Genomic DNA, 19,771 nt, shown 5'->3' on the forward strand with positions numbered 1-19,771 from the left:
ATGCCCATGCGCACTGTAGTCCAGGGGAGGAGTCACCGATCTCGTGATACTTCGAAGACTCTTCCAGGACAACAAAGTGCAATCATCCGGACCCAACACTAGGCGGCGATCTATGTACAGATATGAATGTCAGCAGCCCTACATGCCAAGAACAGATGCACACTGGTAAGTAGCATATTCCTTCTACTCCTCCCTCCCAATATGTCACGCTGGCAAAACAAACTGAATCTGGGAAACATCAACACACCCAAGCAATCCGAACATTGTATAATGCACAATATCCCTAGACTTCAGTTTGGACCAATACCTCAATATTTGTTGTTTTCCTTAAAGTATTTGTTTTGAGTTTTCCTAAATCAAACTAATAGACCATTTGAGTACAAATCTTTGACAAGCCTCCATACAAATGTATGCAATTAATGCATTTTAAAAAGGGGGGGGGGGGGGGGGGGGAGTCTTTCGTACACATGTTTTATGTGAAATTCAAAGACCCTTTGTTCTCATCCAGGCCTGTCCAGCATATCTCCCCAGGAGCTAGATTGCTCAGTTTATGGTTTGCGTGGACCAATGGCATTAAAATTTCCTCAGCCAATATCTGTTCCCCCTTGTCTCTACACCAAGGATGGAACACTGGACCGCTCCTCTGCATCCAGCTTATGACTACCCTCCTCTTAACCAGCAATAATCCTAGAGTAGTCACATGGCAATACCTGTTTTTATGGGAGGGTGATCTAATAGTAAACATGGTTTACCTCTAGTCTAGCAGCATCATATTCCTGTGTCCTTTGTCGTTGCGTAACTTCATGGATCCAGAACACCTGGACAACCCCACACAACCTTTTGTATTTAGTCCGCTCTCTACCCACATTTTCAGCTGCTTTCTGGTACTGTGTGATATATCCTGTGTATGAAGGTAAAAGTAAGGTAGGGCTGATGCAGGTACTTTGTTACCGGGCCAGTGCAGCCCACAACCCTTCATCCACTTGCTGGTTTGCCAGCAGCTGAAGTGGGACTCGGTCACCCAGCCATTATCACTCCTGAATGAGGGAGGAGCCTACCTCCCATAAAGTACACAGTAGCCTCCCCCAGCGCGGGATGTGCACGCTCTGGCCCATCTGCGGCTGATTGAGGCCGGGCCTATTCTCTTGTTTGGCTGGTCTCGATAGGGCGCAGAGGGAATAAATATAAAATCAACAACGGTAGTGGGAGGGCTCCCGCCATGCTTTGGTCATTGTCTGTTGGAGAGCCTATATTGGCTGTAGTTTTACCTCCACTTACCAAAAGACTTGCATTGCTGCTACTTGGGGCTTGGTCTTCAGCCCGCAGAACTTTTAACATTCTCGTACTTTTTAGAATCCTGCGCTCTCCGCTGGTTACTTGAAGGGGTGCAACAAGTGGACTCTAACGTGGGTGATGAACTGCTGACTCACGGACTAAAGCCCCAGGACTCCTAAGTACTTTCCTGTTATTCTATCACCTGGAGGCACAAAACTGTGCCAGGGAAGTTTGAGTCTAGGGCCCGGAAGAGGCTGGGTCGGATCATCCCCTTTACATCCCCCCGATATTTACCTTTAAGAGGTCTTTGATTGGTCGTGAAATAAAAGGTACTGTTACGTAATTTGCTCCACTATATTTCAATAGTACACGGTGCTAATCGGCCACTATGGGGAAGCGGAAAGTTTCTGAGGGCAGGCTGGGTGACTCCTCAACAAAAAAAAATCAAAAAAGAGCTTTTTCGCAGCCCGGTAGCTAGGGAGGGTGTACTGGATCGCATAGACAATTTACTGTCCGAATGCGAGGATCTACTTGACCTAATTAACACATCTTCAAAATAATTCTCAACTCTATTCTTGCAGCCCCATCAATTCTAAGTGGATACCAGCCATATTTAAGAGGGTTATTAGCAGAGCAGACTAGCCGGCAATCTTGCTTGCACCACCCATTAGCCCCACTATCTGAGATTATACAGTTTTATTAATCCCTGCTGATCTCTCTTGCAACAATAGGTAAACAGCGCTTCAGGACAAGCCTAGCACTCAGGATACTTCTAATAGCCCAGGGAGGTCTGCAGTTGTCGAGGGTAGGGAAAGCAGCACACATAATAGTCAGAACTTACACTTAGGAACCAAACTCCTCTCTCCAAGGTTAACTCCATACACAAAGACAAGCACCCTAGTTCTCTGCCAGAAGCTCTACCTGTTGAGGAATACCCCCAACAGCCCCTTCAACTCCAGATCATGGATTTGGTTCAAGAAGTTAAAGGTCTCAAAGCACTTGTCAGCAGCCTTTCTGACTCCTTATCTACAGTACTTTCTGAGATTCAACACGTGACAGAAACAGCTGGGAAATCAACCTGTCTGTGTCGTAGGGGCACAAGGGGCGGAGTATTACCTGAGACAGACGGGTGTGTTAACTATGGGTAATTTTAGGCATGGCACAAGGGGTGGGGGCGCAGATCACTCTTCATCACGCTGCAACAGTGTCCCTTTGCTACCGACTCAATAAAGTAGGGTCGCTTATAATAGAGTAGGCCAACAACAACATGCTAATTCTAACATAGCTGACCACCCCTGACAGCCCCCCTATCCCGTTGATAAAACCATCCCACATCTTAAATATAGCTAGGGTTTCTGGTATGGGAAAGGTAGTATGCTTAATCAGTGTTCCAAAACACTCACCCAATTCATCTAAAGAAGATGAGGGCTCCTTAATAAACAAGAGTATCCAATGGATCCAACATGTGAGGGGCTGTCGTTGGGTTATAAGTAAGGCTCTGTTTTCCGTTTTTAAGGATTTTTACATATAAATACAGACAGAAAACAATGAGTATTCTGTCTGCATTTATTTTCTAAAAGTGGATAAATACAGAAAATTGTGCTTCTTTTAAGTAAGTCTCTGTGCAGTCTTTCATGAATTATAGGCCAGCAGCTGAGCAGATGGACAGCAAGGGAAATTAAAAACCAGGATGATGTGTCAACATACATTTATGGTACAATGCTTGTATTTACCAGTGGATGTACTGTTATGTAATATTTGGCAGCTTAAATAGCTAAAAAACGACAGACGTCATAGTATGAGTGCACGCCTGTCAGTTAAATAGATACGGAAATGCACAGTTTTACAACTTCATTTATATGAAAAACACAAAATAAATATGGATAAATTATAAATCGTGGCATTTGATCTACGTACCCATCTAACCAAATCAAATATTCATCTCAGGCATAACCTCCCCGAGATAACCACATTGGTGAATGCCTCTCTCCTTTCATCACCTGCTAGGACGTCACAGCTAAGGGAAATATATTGACAGCCACATATAACCTCTTGCCCAGCTAATCAGGCCCTGCCACTAGCACAGATAGATAGATCCACCACTCATTAATTATTTGCAATCCCCAGCTCAGTGATAACAGGCGCCAGTACAAATAGGAGTCTGATTGTTACAAATGAGACTAATCAAGCATGTAAAGCAATGGCCTAAATTGACAACTACCTCGGCATCACAGTCACTCGTCTGGGATGCTTTCAAATTGTCTCTTCTGAGTTCAGGTCTTGTACACCTACTGTAATTTGCACATCAACTAATTCTTGCTGTCCGTTATTGCACCAATGATGGGATGTGATACTGTTTTATGATGAGTTGATATCTTATGAATTATGACATCGCTCCTGCTTTTACGGGGTGCTACCTGCATGTTTATCTCTTTTTCTGAGCCCAGGGAGCGGGCCATTTACTGAATGTCCATATTATTTACATTCAATGGCGTTTTTCTCTATATGATTTGTTTTTTAATTGTTCCTTGATGAATTGCTATTAACTCTTGCCTGTTTATCCTAACACTTTCATCATCCATACTTGCTGTTCCCAGGCATTTTTTTGTTAAAGATATTTTTATTGAGAAGATAGAAAGATAGAAAAAACAGAAGAGAGAAGGGATGAAAGCACATGAAATGCAAAACAAAGAATTGCCCTCGCAGGGGCCAATGCAATAAGGCAGAGCAGCAATAACAGCAATGAAGGGCTGTACAGCGTCATCACTCAGGGCAGGAAAAAAGAGTTCAAAAATCCGCCTGGGACAATGTCAAGCCCCCCGAGAAGACCCGGAGGGGGAAGCTTGCACTGGCATCGGGCAGAGCTATCCAAGTCCGAGGCTGAGTCGACCAAGTCCATTCACGCCTCCAAGCGGCCCGGTCATAAGGGAGACAACGCGGCAAAGCCGATCATGAAAAATCAAACGTCTTCATCCTCCTCCAGAAAAGAAAAACAAACCAAACCCCCCCCCCCCCCCAGAGGCTCCAAACTCCCCGATACTTCTCTCCCCCCCCCGTTGGTGGCAGCCTGACAACAACCATTCACACAAGCACAGTTCACACCTGAAACAGATGTAGGGCGCGTATGGTGGGCTGGCAAACCGCTGACGGCAACCCGCGAGAGAGAAAACGGACCAATGGGCCCCATCTGAAAGTAAAGTTCTTAAAGTTATTTCTGAAAATGTCCGCCATACGCTCCACACTCAGCAACTTCCACAACCTAGCGAACCAGAGGGAAAGAGCCGGGGCCTCCCTCTTCTTCCATGCAGCAGCCAGAGTCAATTTGGCCGCACCCAAACAGAGCCAAAGGATGTTTTTGTCAGCCCTGGTCTGGTGCTCCAGAAGCGGGTCCCGAAGGCCCAGGAGCACGAAGCCAAGGAAATCTGGAATCGGGTAGCCCAGGATCTCCCTAATACGAGACAGAATCTCCTCCCAATAGGGGCGTATGATGGGGCAATCCCACCAGATATGGCGGAAGTCCCCCAGGAAACCACAGCCCCGCCAACATCTGTCAGACGCAGAAGGAAAAATCTTTTTCAACCGGGTCAGATACAGATACCAATCCAGCATGGTCTTCATATGGGCTTCTCGCAGATCGATAGAGTGATTAAATTTGTGCAGATCTCGCCAAAGATGAGACCACTCTTCGTCGGAGATATCCCGCCCCAGGTGCTCCTCCCACAAACCCATGTATCTAGGGCGAGGTGAGATAGCTGTGATTAATAGTAAATCATAGAGGAATGAAATCACCCCCTTCATAGATGATGTGCGTGTGATGTAAGATTCGAAATCCGTGGGAGGCCTCGTCGCGGCGTCCCGTACCTCAGGAGACCGCGCCCAATGCAGCAGCTGGGCGTGCCGGTAGCGCTCAGTAGGTGGCACCCCATAGTCGCGCATGCAATTTTGGAAGGTGAGCGGCTCATAGCCATGGAACAAATGTGTAAGTGCGTGGCAGCCCCCCGCCCTCCACCCATCAAAGGGCCCCTCATCAAGAGCCGGCGGAAATGCTGGGTTAAAGTGAATAGGCGTGAAGGGGGAGGGAAAGGAGGTCCATCTTTCATCACTAGAGACCGAAGCCCAGACCTTCAGAGTAGTGCTCGTAGGGGTGCTAATGTATGCGTTGCGGGCCGATCCCCCTTCGCCTTCCAGACCAGGTCCCATATAGAAAGACCCGCCACACTCCTATCCATATGCAGCCAGTGCTTCTCCGACTCCATTTGGGTCCATTCAGCCAGCACCCGGAGTTGTGCCGCTTTGTAGTAAAGAAGCATGTCTGGAAGGCCAGCCCTGCCCTTCCGCAACGGCCGGCGAAGCGTAAGAAAAGAGAGTCTGGCACGGCCCCCCTGCCAGATGTAACGCAGAACCATAGACTTTAGACGTCGAAAAAAAACCCCGTCCAAGGTAATGGGGAAGGCTTGGAACAGATAAAGGAGCTTGGGGAGCAGCTTCATCTTGACGGCATGCACGCGTCCCAGCCAAGAGATAAACATAGGCTTCCAGCGATTCAGCTCAGCCTGTATCTGAGTCAGCAGAGGAGGGAAGTTAGCTGCATACAAGGTGGCGATGGAGGTCAGCCGGACCCCGAGATATTGTATGGAGGAGCTAGACCAGGACAGGGGTGTAAGCGGTCGAATGCGCGCTACCTCGGAGGGTGGCAGCGTGAGGTTGAGGATGTATGATTTACCGGGATTCACCCGAAATCCCGCCACCGCTTCGAACTGGGATAGCACATCCTGCACCCGCGGGAGGGAAGTTCCGGGGTCAGCTAGCAACAATAGGACATCGTCAGCAAACAGAGATATTTTGTGCTGTTCCCCCGAAAAGGGGAGGCCCACAATATCCGGGTCCTCTCGTACCCTAATGGCAAGAGGCTCAATGCTGAGCGCAAAAAGTAAGGGAGATAGGGGGCAGCCCTGCCTCGTGCCCCGGGAATGTGCAAAAAAGGGTGAGACATGACCATTCACCATAACCCTCGAGCGCGGGCCATGATAATTGGCCCGAAGCATATCTATAAATTTGGGAGAAAAGCCAAAAGCTTGTAGAGTACCAAAGAGAAAGTCCCAGTCCACCCGGTCGAACGCCTTTTCAGCGTCCAGGCCTAGCAGAACAGCTGGAATCTTAAAGCGCTCCGCTTTCTCGATCAGATGGATTAGCCGTCGAGTGTCATCATGGGTCTGGCGACCCTTTATAAAGCCCGACTGATCCGGATGGATGAGGGCAGGCATAAGGTCTTAGAGCCGGGTGGCTAAAATAGAGGAATACAATTTGGCATCATCGTTTAATAGGGCTATGGGCCGGTACGATTCGCATTTAGAGGGGTCCTTCCCTGCCTTGGGAATGATCGAGATTATAGCTTCCGCCATAGTGCCCGTAGTATGGCCCGCCTCCCTCATGTTGTTGAAAAGAGTCACCAAGTGGTCCCCCAACTCGGACGCGAATGTCTGATAGAAGGAAGCCGTATAGCCGTCCGGGCCCGGGGCCTTTTGCGGTTTAAGGGACCGAGTGGCGGACAGCACCTCCTCCCTAGTAAAGGGGGCCTCCAAAAGTTTGTTCCATTCCTTGGAAACCTGTGGAAGCGATAGAGCCTCCAAGTATGCTCGTTGAGCGGCTGGCACCAGGCGGTCTGCCGAGTATAAGGTGGCATAGAAGTCGCCAAAGAGCTCTGCCTTAACCGCATCCCTAGGTTCCACGACGCCGGAGGGGGTCCGAATGCCATCCACATATTCCCTCTCACGTTTATCACGGAGCTGCCGTGCCAGGTGCTTCCCCACTTTGTTGCCCTGAGCATAGGAGAGGCGCCGTAGGCGCAAGAGGGTATATTCAGCCCGATTATTATAGTGCGCCCTAAGTTTCCCTCGCACCGCAGTAAGAGGGCGAAGGGTCTTTCTAGAAGGATTCTGCTTATGCGCAGTTTCCAACGTCTCCAGTTCCGCCTCCAGCGCCTCCCTCTCCTCGCGCCGAAGCCTGTTCAGGGCGGAGTTCAATGCAATGCACGTGCCCCGTGTCGTCGCCTTGAAGGCGTCCCATTGGGTGAAGACCGAGGTGTCACCAATCTTGTTAAGCTCAGAACTCACCAATGGCCGCCCTAAGCTTCTTGCAGGATTCCTCATCTCGCGTAAGGGATGCCGGGAAATACCATTTGCGATGAGGGGACGACTCTGGGGCCCAGATCAAGCATGTCGCCAAAAGGCTATGATCAGAAACCGAAAGTGGAAAAATGTTGCTATCGCGCAAGTTGCCCTGAAGAGATTGATGCACAAAAATGTGGTCAAGACGGGAATATGTGTGGTGAACATGTGAATAGAATGTGTAATCCCTAGTGCGAGGGTGGAGGGAGCGCCAGCTATCAATAAGGCCCAGACTCAACAAAGTATCGCGCAGCTCCGGGGAGAAGAGACCTGTCTCCGTCCTCTGATGTGAACAATCAAGACATTTGTCCCAAACCAAATTGAAATCCCCCATCACAATCAATGCTCCCTCCCCGAAGTCCCCCACCACCCTCAGAAGGGCCTCCAGGAACCCATGTTGGCCCGCGTTTGGCGCATATACAATCACCCACGTGCAAAGCTTACCCATTAGCATCCCCTTCACCATCAACCACCGCCCCTCCTTGTCCCCCCGCACCCCCACAGGCTGAAATTGAAGTGAAGAGCGGAACAAAAGCGCAACCCCTCGGTGCTTAGTAGCGGCTGAAGATTTAGAAATCAGGGGATACTGCCTGTGTTTAAGTCTAGATTCATCTTTACGGGCCAAATGAGTCTCCTGCAGGCCCACCACATCTAGCTGATGATCAAGAATATACTTCCACACTTTCTGGCGCTTTTGAGGAGAATTAAGGCCTTTAACATTCCAGGAGCCTATTGTAACAGGCGACATTAAGTCCAACACCCCCCCCATCGCTCCAATCAATGCAGCCCACCGCCAGATACAAACCAGACACACCACAGCCATACCAAGTCCCCAGCCACCACCACCAGGACCCATCCCCCGCAACCCTACCAAACCCAACAGGAGCCTCAAAAACAAAACATAAAAAAGGAAAAGCGAGAACTAGAAAGAGAACAACGAAAGTCTGACATGACCATAAGGGTTTGGGGTGGAAGACCCTGGTAATGCCACCCCCCCCCCCCCCCCGAGTCCAGGGTCGGGGTAACCCTCCAGTGGAGAACTGTCCCACAGAGTACCTGAGATGGAAGAGCCCCCCCGGCTCCCACGGGCCGCTGTCGAGGGGGCCTAGGCCGCCGAGGAGCTGTCCACTCGGCTCGACTCAGTCACCTGGGCCACCGAGGCTAAAGCTTCTCCCCTTTCACTCTGGCTGGCTGATGGAGACGGACCCTCCGCTACGCCATGTCGGCCCACTCTCTGCCATGCTGGGGAACGGCGACGTCTTCTTGGGGAGGCGCTGGCGTCCGTCGACGCAGTTGTGTCCTCCATTCCGAGCAACTCCCTGGCGGCTGCTAGAGTTCGCACTTGCACCAGTCTATTTTGCCACCTGAAGATGAGCCGAAAGGGGTGACCCCAGGAGTAGGAGACCCCGTGCTCCCTCAGGAAGGCCGTGATCGGGCGGAAGTCCCGTCGCTTTTGCAAGGTGGAAGCCGCCAGGTCTTGGAAAAGTTGAGGGCTGTGCCCACGAAAAAGCAGGTTGTTGGTGTCCCTTGCCTTCTGCAAGATCGTCTCCTTCAGCTGAAAGTCGTGGACACAAACCAAGATGTCGGGAGGCGGCGAGCGCGCGCCACGTGGCAGGCCCACCCGATGTCTGACTTCAGTGCGATCGTCCTCCGCCAAAATTTGCAAAAAGAGAGCCTCCACATACTCCCGTAGGTTCCCACCGTCTCCATCCCACGGCACCGCTCGTATACGGATATTATTACGGCGGGACCGGTTTTCCAAGTCCTCGCAGTGGGTCTGGAGATCCAGATTTTGCTCGCGGAGCTGGAGCAAATCTTGCTGTAGCTGATGGACATCCCCACTGAGGCCCAAGTCGTGGTCCTCTAATGTCGCTACACGCTCGCCGATGCCGTCCACATCTCGACGGACCTCTCGGAGGTCGGAGGCTAGTTGAGCTTTCAGCTCCGTAATATCCTCCTTGATGGAGGAAAAAAGCTCTATCAGGAAGGCCTTCGTGACCGGGCCATCAGTGTCGTCCTTGGCTGGCGACTTGCTAGGGCCGGGGGGCGATCCAGACGCCCCCTTACCAGGACCATCCTTCCCCGGTTTATTCAGGCGATTCCTCGTCGACATGGTGCGACACCTCAGCTCAGATCTAGGCTCCCCACGACCTCCCAAAGCGTCCCGGAGAGCCAGCTATGTTCCTCCACCTTCAGCTAATTTCGCTCCGTAGCCACCGGGGGACCGATGCGGTCAGAGGGCAGCACTCGCCCCTTCGCTACAAGTCCGTTGGACCGTCTGATGGGTCGCCCCCAGGGCACAGATGGTGAGAGGCAAGATGGCACCACCTCTCCGTCCGTTAGTCTTCTGCGCTGTCCAGCAACCTCCAGACAGGCCGGCGCCTCTTCGTCACCTCCGCTCAGCGATAACAGCCAGACAGGACGCCGGGATCACAGGCAGGCTCGCTACAATCCCAGTGGGGGGGACTCGCAAAGCAAGTGCTTCAATCGGTAACTTGCTAGAGTCCAGGGTCCCCTCGTGTGAAGAGCCGATGTCGCCCAGACGAAGCCCCGTAGGCCGCTCCGGTACTCATGCGTCACCACACGAACACCTCGGCTAAGTCCGCCGTCCTAGGTCGTAGCTCGACGGGAGAAGGAGCAAATCAATGCAGGACACCTCAGCGACCCCAGGAGAGTCAAAGCCGAGGCTGAAATCGCCCCAGTGCAGCTAGACAAAGCTATGAAAGGCTCGGGGTGCCGGAGGAGCTCGCAGGCACGTCTTACTAAGTCGCCATCTTGGCCACGCCCCCCGTTCCCAGGCATTTTAACCATATGATTCAACGTTTTAACCGCTCTTCTGATGAATTGATTTCTTTTATGAATAACATACATGTTTTATGGAGAATATTTATTGTTAATATTGTATTTTATGTAGTATTGCTTTTTATGACAAGTACTGTCGAAATAAAGCGATTTTGAATTGATTTGCCTGCATCTGAATCTAGCTTTACGCAACATTTCTCTTATGTTTCATCACCCTAGCTCAATTGCTTTCTGACACTTGATTTCTGCAGTCCTTATCCCTTTTGCTTTAGGCAATTACTTTTTCGTTGATCTTCACGTAGAGCTCTATAAATGGACGATACCCGTCTCACAATTTCCATTAGAGACAGTAACTCTATAAGAGCACTGAATTATTGGGGTGAGGGGGTTTCTACGTGGGAATCCGTTATTTGTCATGGGCTGCCCATGCGTAAAGTAGGAACTGTCCTCTCCCAACTCCCTTTGTTCCTCAGGCTGTAACACACGTGACGTGTTTCACAGTCTTGTATCTCTCAATAATTTCCATCCTTGTTAAATCCATTCTGCCGCATGAGCCCTCATATACATTTTACTGAATCTCTGGAGTCTCCACAGTCCTGCCAGTCCCACTGAATGATGTTTTCAATATCCTTCTGTACTTCCAGCCCCTTAATAATGACATGCAATCTGAGACTGCCTAATGGCATTCAAACTAGATGTGTAACATGGGGGCAGTTAACCTCAAAGATGCTGAGAATCCTAGTTGCCTCTGTTGGATTTCCTTGTCTTGATGTCTTTTTGGGGTCATTCTAATAGGGCATGGACCACCTTTCAAGGTAGTTACCTCACTATTGAGGGTGTTTCTGATGTGTAGTCTTTTATGTTTAACTAGCTGTACCCGGCCACGCGTTGCTGTGGCTCAGTCTGGTTAAATGGAAGAGAAAGAAAAGAGTATGTGCACGTTTCTAATATGTTTAATTTCACAATGCTTGTGGGTATTCAATTTGTTTTGTGACTATTGTCTGTTTGCGTCCCTTGTAGTTGTTGCGCAGCAAGCAAATTGATAGGGTCTGTTCGGCCTTTCGATTAAAAACGCGCGTATTGTACATGCGCGTATTCTAATCAAATGTTGTGTATATATAAACACGCGCTAATGTTGCAAAGTGAACCAATTCCTCCCCTTCCCTCCACCCACTTCCCGGTCTGCCATCCTGACACCAACTGTCCATCCTAATATATGTAGACTATTGTCTCTATACGTCCATTGCAGTTGTTGCGCAGCAACCAAATCGATAGGGTCTGTTTGGCCTTTCGAATAAAAACATGCGCATATTCAAATCCAACGTTGTGTATATATAAACACGTGCTTAATCGATTCCAACGTTGTGTCGCAATTTCAAAGCAATCGCTGAAGAACTTTCAGAGATTTAAGATTTTGAACAAACGAGTAACATTTTTATGTGTCTGTTCGGGCTTTCGATTAAAAACATGCACGTATTCGACACGCACGTATTCGACACGCACGTATTCGACACGCACGTATTCGACACGCACGTATTCGACACGCACGTATTCGACACGCACGTATTCGACACGCACGTATTCGACACGCACGTATTCGAATCCAACGAAGTGTATATAAAAACACTCGCGTATTCGAATCTAACGTTGTCAAAATTTCCGAGCAATTAGTGAAGAACTTTTGGGAGATTTACGATTTTGAACAAACTAACATTTACATTTTTATTTATATACGTTATTTGATGGTTTGTGCGACTGTGTGTAGAACTTTAATTTCTATCATGTGAGGGGATTAGCTCTTCTCCTCGATCTGACATTGCAAATGCCACAAGTTTTGATGCCGTCCATCTCATCCTAATTTTCTTTGATTACACAACACGTGGGACTCAGTAGGGTCCTTTTGATCATTTGGTGTTGCATCATTTTCTTGCAAAAAAACACCTTGCATGCTGAACATTTTGTCCCTAGGTAAGCACTGGTTTGACCTGAGCTCAACAGGGAAATTTGGAATTACATCTGGGACAGAGCTTAAAAGGCTGTTTCTTTTTCTGGGAAAATAATTATTTGTCTCTGTTCTAGTTCAACTAGTCAGTCGCTGCATACTGTTACCCAAAAGCATTCTTGCAAGAAAAAGAACTTGTAATATTAAGAGTCCAACTCTAGATGGTAGAGAAGCGGAAAGCATGTGGACCTACAACACTTCAAGCTCAAATGGAGTGCTACAGCTAAATAGCTAATTCCTTGCATTTAATACATGAATAGTATTTGCTTTATTGAAACTGACCTAACAACTTGTAGATTTTAAAGTCCCTAGTAAGATTGTAAAGTCATTGGAAAGATTGGATTGTGAGCAGATTTGTAGAGCTACTATAACTGCCCCTATTCAACAAACATGAAAAGGTACAGTTTGTTCTGCTAAGAAATGTACATGACTTTCTATTTATACAGATGCCAGAATGGATACTAAGATGTGGTAGACGAGGCTTAGTAATCTCTTTTAAACAGTCCTAAACTACTGATTCAGAATATAGGATTGTTTGATCATTTGCCTATGATAGATCCAAAACCATATCTAAAGGTTGTGAAGTTGATTGAGGATTTGTAGGTCAACAGTAGAGGTCCATATAAATGGTATATGCATATGAGGAGTCAATGCCCATGTTTCTCACCATGTGCCAAACCAAGCCACCACCACAAAACCTCCAACACTAGTGTTCTGGATTCATCGCATGCCCTGTAGAGAGCATGACTGGTAAGACTAGTTCCTATTAATCATTTTAAGTGCATGTTTGTTTTGCTCAGGTTCAAAAGCACAGCAGCTTTTACAAGGACTCCAAGCAACTGATGAAAGTCAGCAGCTTCAAGCTGTTATTGAGATGTGTCAGTTGCTGGTCATGGGCAACGAAGAGACATTGGGAGGATTTCCAGTCAAGAGTGTTGTTCCAGCTTTGGTAAGAATCTAAAATACATATGTGACGTGCAACTAATTTGCACAGTTCAGAAAACATTCTGTAATCTAAAAAATAGTTTTCCCCATAAAATGTGTAATTTGGTTCTCAATCAATCCATGCATGCATCATTTGTGCTTTGTTTTTATATTTGTCTTTAACTTCATTTGAGGGCAAAGATAGCTAAGTTTAGGCTCTTAAAAAATGTACGTTTGTCATGTATGTTAAGTTGTTTCTAATACACTTCCACACTGATTCCTCACTTTTTGAATCCTCTCAGGCACCAGTCTATCTGGGAAATCTTCAAAAGTTCATATGCTTGGTAGGTGTGACTCATGCTATGAACATGACAAACTAGCGGCATATGGGCACCAACTCTGCTCACTGAAGTAGTTTCCTTCCCCCCCCCCTGCACACTTGGATGCTGATCCACTTTTGTTTGATTCCAAACACGCTCTTCAAAAAAAAAGACAACAAAAAAAACGAACTTAGGCAGTGACCTAGGAATGCTCTACATCTGGGCGCTAAAAGAGGTCTTGAATCAACTACAAGTTGTCCAGAATGCAGCTGACAGATGACTCTTTTCCCTCCTTACATCCTGCTCTGTTTCCCATCAAGAAGTGTGTGCAATTCAAAGCTCCATGTACCTCTCACAGGATCCTTTACAAGCAAGGTACCCCAGTTTGTCTACCTTGATGCAACTCTATCTGCCTACTAGTGCCTTACGCTCGTCAGATTTGAATTTGGCACTTATACCCCACATTAGAAGCGCCAGAAGGGGAGGCCGCTCTTTAAGTCCTGGCTCCAACTTTATGGAGTTCTGCCTATTTAGATAAGGAAGATCCAAAACCATTTGAGCTCTTGGAAGCAGTTATAGACCTGACTGTTCTCAGCCTATGCTGCATCGGTTCTCCTCTACGGTGTACTTGTATACTTTTTGCTGCTTTGTGCATCAGTGAGCAACGCCCGGAAGCCCCTCTCCTGGGGCAGGTGAACACTTAACAAATTCGCTTAACTTAACATGTTGTAACCAAAGGTTCTAGGTTTTAATCCTTGTCCTATGTTAAAAAAATCCAGTTTTTATCAGTTGCTCATGACTCCAAAGCTTGTGACAAATGCTCCCTTTTGCACCTGAAAGGGAGATCTCTAACTTTACATAGGTAAACTCAATGATAAATTTTCCAAGAGTGTCTTTACCATTGATGGTCTACGAAAATTAATGACCATGCAATCCACTTCTATGTTCGTAGGTGAGTCGCCTACCCACCCAACCCCTCATACCATGATTATCTCCTTCACATTTAAAACATTAAGCCTCTTCTTCTTAAACAACCAGTCCGCACATTTGTTACGTAGTTGATCCCAGGTTTCCCTCTGCTCTTTTTTAAGGGTAGCTACCCCTGCCAGCACCAAAACACAGGGGCAGGCTATCGGTGGCAGTCCCAACACATCTGTATTTGGCATAAGATTAATCCTCTTCGATAGGTCAGGTGTAATGCTGCTAAATGGACCCAAACTCGGTCGGTCACCATTAGATCTAAGAGTGGGTTCAAGTGTAAGAACAGGGGGAACAGGTGAATCGACCCCTACCGAGGTTTGCGGATCATCGTTGGTTAGAGAAGGCTTTGGCGCTGTATAGGCCTTGTGAAGGAGCCACTCCCTTAGTTGGATGCATGTTTTACAGGATGTTATGACTAGAGGGTCATCAGCTGGGCGCTTGGCAGTATAAGATGAACTATCTAAGTAAAACGTTAGGGAAAGGAGTAAACACCCCACAAAGTCGACATTCCAATGTACTGTCTCTCCCCGATGTCTGGGACTGTACATTGCAGTGTCCAAATAATCCAAATGCTTCCATAATGGTGTAAGTTTCATGTTTATTGGGTCACTTATCCGAGAGCACACAGTGTTGATAAAGGCTTCCTCAAGATCTGATACGATGGTGGTGGCTTCCATATGAGTCACATTTTGGTGGCTAGCCTTTCCGTTCAAGGGTGGTACCGAAGGACTGGCCCTAGATGAAAGATGCATCTAGGAGGACGGGCTACTGCGCGATGTACTGGTGCGTGGAGGCTATTTCTTTTTAGTACAATCAGACTTCCCTGGCATCCTTTTGCGTTTAGTGGCCAAGGCTGGTGCAGTTATTAGGGCACCCTTTATTGGCTGTCCTGAGCAGGTCATGCCCTGGAGCACCATTGGTACTCCCACTAGATATCCTCACATTGTTAGAGCCTCCCACCAGGTGCAATAGGTCAGGTGGTTCGATGCTAGGTGTGGGGTCAGCTAATACCCCACCAGATGCAAAGCCAGACTGTACTACCTTGCCTCCCAATGATAGATTACGCTCTGTTAACTCAATCTTACTCCAGTATTGGAGCGTTCATAGATTCACATACCTGAATCATTTCCCCATCGTCGAGACGGGAGTCTCCGGTACATAAAAAGCAATGCTTAGCAGTATAGCAAACTGAAAAGAGGCCTAGGCCCATTTCCCTTTTGCAACTCATAACCTTTGCTGTGTAAAAAAAGGACCAAACTTGATTTCATTCTATTCTTTTGTAGATTTGAGATTCTGGTGACCGGTTTCTCATCTACACCTGTAGAATGTCTGGGAAATAGAAAAAGGGCATTTTTAGAGCCTGTGCCACCTGCTCTAAGAAGAGACTTTACACAGATGACCCACTTGAAGACTGCATTTATTGTCTTTATCCAGACCACCAAGCCAAGGACTGTAAGGTACATCACACTTTCTCTAGCAAGACCCTTAGAGATCGTGAGAGACGCCTTTTGATATGGCTTCAGAAGATTAAGGCCAGAAAGGAGGTGGTCTCGAGTGATAGTGACCAGGAGTCTGCCTCTTCATCTCAGAGATCTCAAAAAAGAACAAGATCTCCTCAGGCTCACTCCTCAGGTGAACGTCCTGAGAAGGCCACAGAAAAGACCACTCATGGGTCTTCAGGGCGTAGTCCTTCCAAATCTCCTCAGCCAAAAGAAAAGGAGAACAAAGGACACACCTCTAAAGAAAAAGTATCCAAGAGAGCCTCTTCTGAACCTTCAAAGACCCCATTTTGGTTCAAGAGTCCTTCAGGAAGCCATCCTCTTGTATTCTTGAGGAGAAAAGCAAAAAAATCAACATCGTTGACTGGATCGTCGACGAGAGTGTCTACGAAGAAAACCTAGTCTACGGCGACGACCACAGAGGTACAGAAGTTACCATTGATTGTGATAGTGTCGACTGAGTTAGCATCGACAGGAGCGTCGACGCAGGTAACATCGACGCCGGTAACGATGACGAAATCGTCTACGGCGGTGATGACGACTACCATTTCGACGACTGGAGCGTCGTCGAAGGTGATGACAACGGGGTCCTCGACGGGAACGTCGACGACGATGACTGTCGCCGGCGAGGAATAGATCTAGTGCAGTGTCGACTACAACAACATCGTCGACGGTAGTGTCGTCTGCTATCTCGTTGACTGGCTCGTCGACGAGAGAAACTCCAGAAAGACAGAGTAAGGAGATCACACCAGCAGGGACTTCCCCGAGCAAGATTACTCCTCTGGTTCTATCACACCTTTTGGAGGAGGAAGAGTCGGATGAGGAGGAGGATGACGGATCCTTCGGGTATGGCAGTAGCCCATCTCAACTCCACGTGAAATGTCAGGAGGAGGACGATGAAGAGGGTTATGAAGAATACCACAGCCTCTCGCAACATCGCTACCAACAAGGACCTCAGGAGGAGATGGTTGCAATGCCATCCTAAATGATGATGGACTTCATGTTGGCCGATTATAAGAAGAGTGTAATAACTCGAGGGCAAGAATTATGATAGAGTAAATACTTTGAGTTCCCACAGGAGCAACGGGAGTGCGGCTGCACAGCTCACAGCAGGGGACAAAACAACCGTCATAACTGTCAACCGAACGCCTAACGCACGCGGCTAGCACAATACAGTGTATGCGCGCGAGGCCCGCGATGGGCGAGACCATTACATATATCTCCTTTTCTTAACAGGCCAGGAAAAGAAACAAAGGAGGGAGGGAAGAAGGAAAGGGAAGGAAGAGGAGAAAAGAGGCAAGAGAGCGAAAGGGAGAAGAAGCAAAGAGAAGGAAAGAGAACAGATCGGAAAAGGGATAGGCAGGTAGAAAAAACTGGAAAACTCGAAAGCCTGTATCTGGCCGGCATGCTGACCATTCCAGAGCTCCTCCTTGGAACAGCTGAAGGATTGCATGAATCATGAACCATACAGTCACCTGGTACAACATTGAATGAACCATCTAAATCACCATTTATGTTACACAAATCGCTGTTCATATCTTTGGCTTTTACAATCTTGTTCATGTTCCACCAATTGTGTCCATTGACGCGAACAGCACTACCACACACCTTGTCTACAGTAACGAGTTTGCCGAACTTGGCCTCACCCTTTTTTACAAAGCCTTGTTTCTTTATTTTAACAAGGTCTCCCACTGCAAATTCCCTGCTGACGACCACCTTCCTTTCATCAAAGTATTCCTTGTGCTTGGATTGTATTTTACCAACCTTGTGTCCGACTCTTTCATCCAGATCTTGGGGAGTACTGTTGGATCTGAACCATTTGGACATCCACGCAGCTCTAAATTGTGTGCAAGGTTTTCTGTCTCTCAGAAGTTCGAAAGGAGAAATGCCTGTGGATGAGGGGGGGGGGGGGTTGTCCTGTAGAACAATAACATGGTGCTTACTGTGGGGGGTATCATCCTGTTGTGTTGAATGGCCCATTTAACACAATCTCCTTCTACCCTATTAAGTCTTTCGACTAACCCATTAGTTTGGAGATGGTACAAGGAGCTTCTGAGGTGGGTGACAGCAGATTCTCTAAGGAAATCTTCCACTTCAGCAGAGACAACTTTAACCCCATTATCAGAAACGATCGATTTGGGGAAGCCGTCTCTCATGAAAATCTCTTTCAAAAAGTCCAGAATCTCTTGGGAGTCAGCTCTGGGTCCAAACCTTACTTCCGGCCATTTTGTGTAGTAGTCCCTCATTACTATGGCAAATTTGCACTGATGCGGTAGATAGTGGAAGGGTCCTAGTACATCAATGCCCAGTTGTTCCCAAGGGGCCTCAGGGAGTGGTATGAGAGTGAGCGGAGGAACAGATGTGCGGAGACACTTGTCACTAGTGGCGCAAATAGGGCACTCCAACACAAGGGCTTCAATGTCCTTATCCATATGTGCCCACCAAAAGTATTCTCGCACTCTACGTTTAGTGAGAGTGGCTCCCAAGTGTCCCTCATGTGCTTTATTAAGAATGGTGGATCTGATGCTCACTGGAGGTATTCACTTGTCTGATCTGAACACTAGTCCATCCTCTGTCAGTTCATCACTGATCTTTACAAAAAGGTTGTAACTCAACATCAACATTCCTTTCTTTTGGCCAGCCCTGAATTATGTATTTCTTTACATCATTTAAAATTACATCACTGTCCATGGCTGCATGCCAACTGCCTTCTATCACTGAACACACACTTTCCAACTCTACACTAGCTATTATACAGTCTTCTTTGTCCTCATACTCCATATCATCATCACAATGTACAGATTTACTTGGAGCAGGAGGTAAGCGAGACAGAGCATCTGCCCTAACATTTTTCCCAACTGCAATATGTATGATTTCAAAATTGAATTGCAGAAGTTTAGATGCCAGGCGATCTATATGTGGCGTAGCATTGCTATTGTTGACATTTCTCAAGATGGTAACTAATGGTTTATGATCAGTTTGCAAGTGAATTTCTTGCCCCATATATAGTTCCTGAACTTTTCAATGCCCCACCAACATCCCAAGAGTTCTTTTTCTATAACTGAGTAATGTGTTTCTGCATCCCTCAATACCCTTGATGCAAAACCAATGGTGTGTTCCTGATTACCAACTTCCTGTGTCAAGACCGCTCCCAGCCCATAGCTGCTAGCATCCACAGTCAGTGTACATGGAAGAGAGGGTTCAAACGGTATCAGTGCTCTGACTGTGCTCAGTTGTTCCTTGAGCCATATAAATGCTTGTTCACACTCGGTGTCCCACACAAATTAATTTTTCTCTTTCAGTAATTTTGAGCTGGGACGTACTTATGTGGCATAATCTTTTTTTTTTTTTTTTAAACCTTTATTATATCGTTCAACACAAAATACAAAAGTAGCCCTGCATCGACAGGGGCCGGTCACCACATGCATGCAGAACGTATCAGGAAGTCAATAACACAGCTCTTCAGCCGACAACCCATGGGTCCGGCAGCGGTAAAGGATAGACGATGTATTGAAAACATTTCGGATCAGGGATATGCATAAGGTTTCATTTTATATTTAACCCCCCCTCCCCCAAAAACAAGATAAAGAAGAAGATACAGGATAACTGGAGCTACACACTCGGAGGTATAAAAATGCGGGTAGGCGTTAAAAGGTAGTCATGGATCAAGATAGACCAACAGTAAAAATGCAAGCGCCAGTATGCTCACTAAGGGAGAAGAACAAAGCTACCTATCTAGCATCATAGCCACCCACCCCAAACCCCGCCCACTCGCATGCCTCAGGATGAAACCGAAAGTAT

At 47.4% G+C, this 19,771-nt stretch overlaps 1 protein-coding gene across 15 annotated transcripts in view; it reads left to right on the forward strand.

Annotated features, from left to right (window-relative positions):
* TRIP12 (thyroid hormone receptor interactor 12) overlaps positions 1–19,771 on the forward strand; it is a 1,206,981-nt gene that overhangs the window by 256,295 nt on the left and 930,915 nt on the right. For all 15 annotated transcript variants that reach the window (XM_086944059.1, XM_086944047.1, XM_086944048.1 and 12 more), the window contains one exon: positions 13,047–13,195. In XM_086944059.1, coding sequence (XP_086800185.1) covers positions 13,047–13,195 — 149 coding nt within the window. The remainder of the gene's footprint in view (positions 1–13,046; positions 13,196–19,771) is intronic.

The sequence above is a fragment of the Lissotriton vulgaris genome, chromosome 11, assembly GCF_964263255.1.
Source record: "Lissotriton vulgaris chromosome 11, aLisVul1.2, whole genome shotgun sequence".
Classification (NCBI taxonomy): domain Eukaryota; kingdom Metazoa; phylum Chordata; class Amphibia; order Caudata; family Salamandridae; genus Lissotriton; species Lissotriton vulgaris.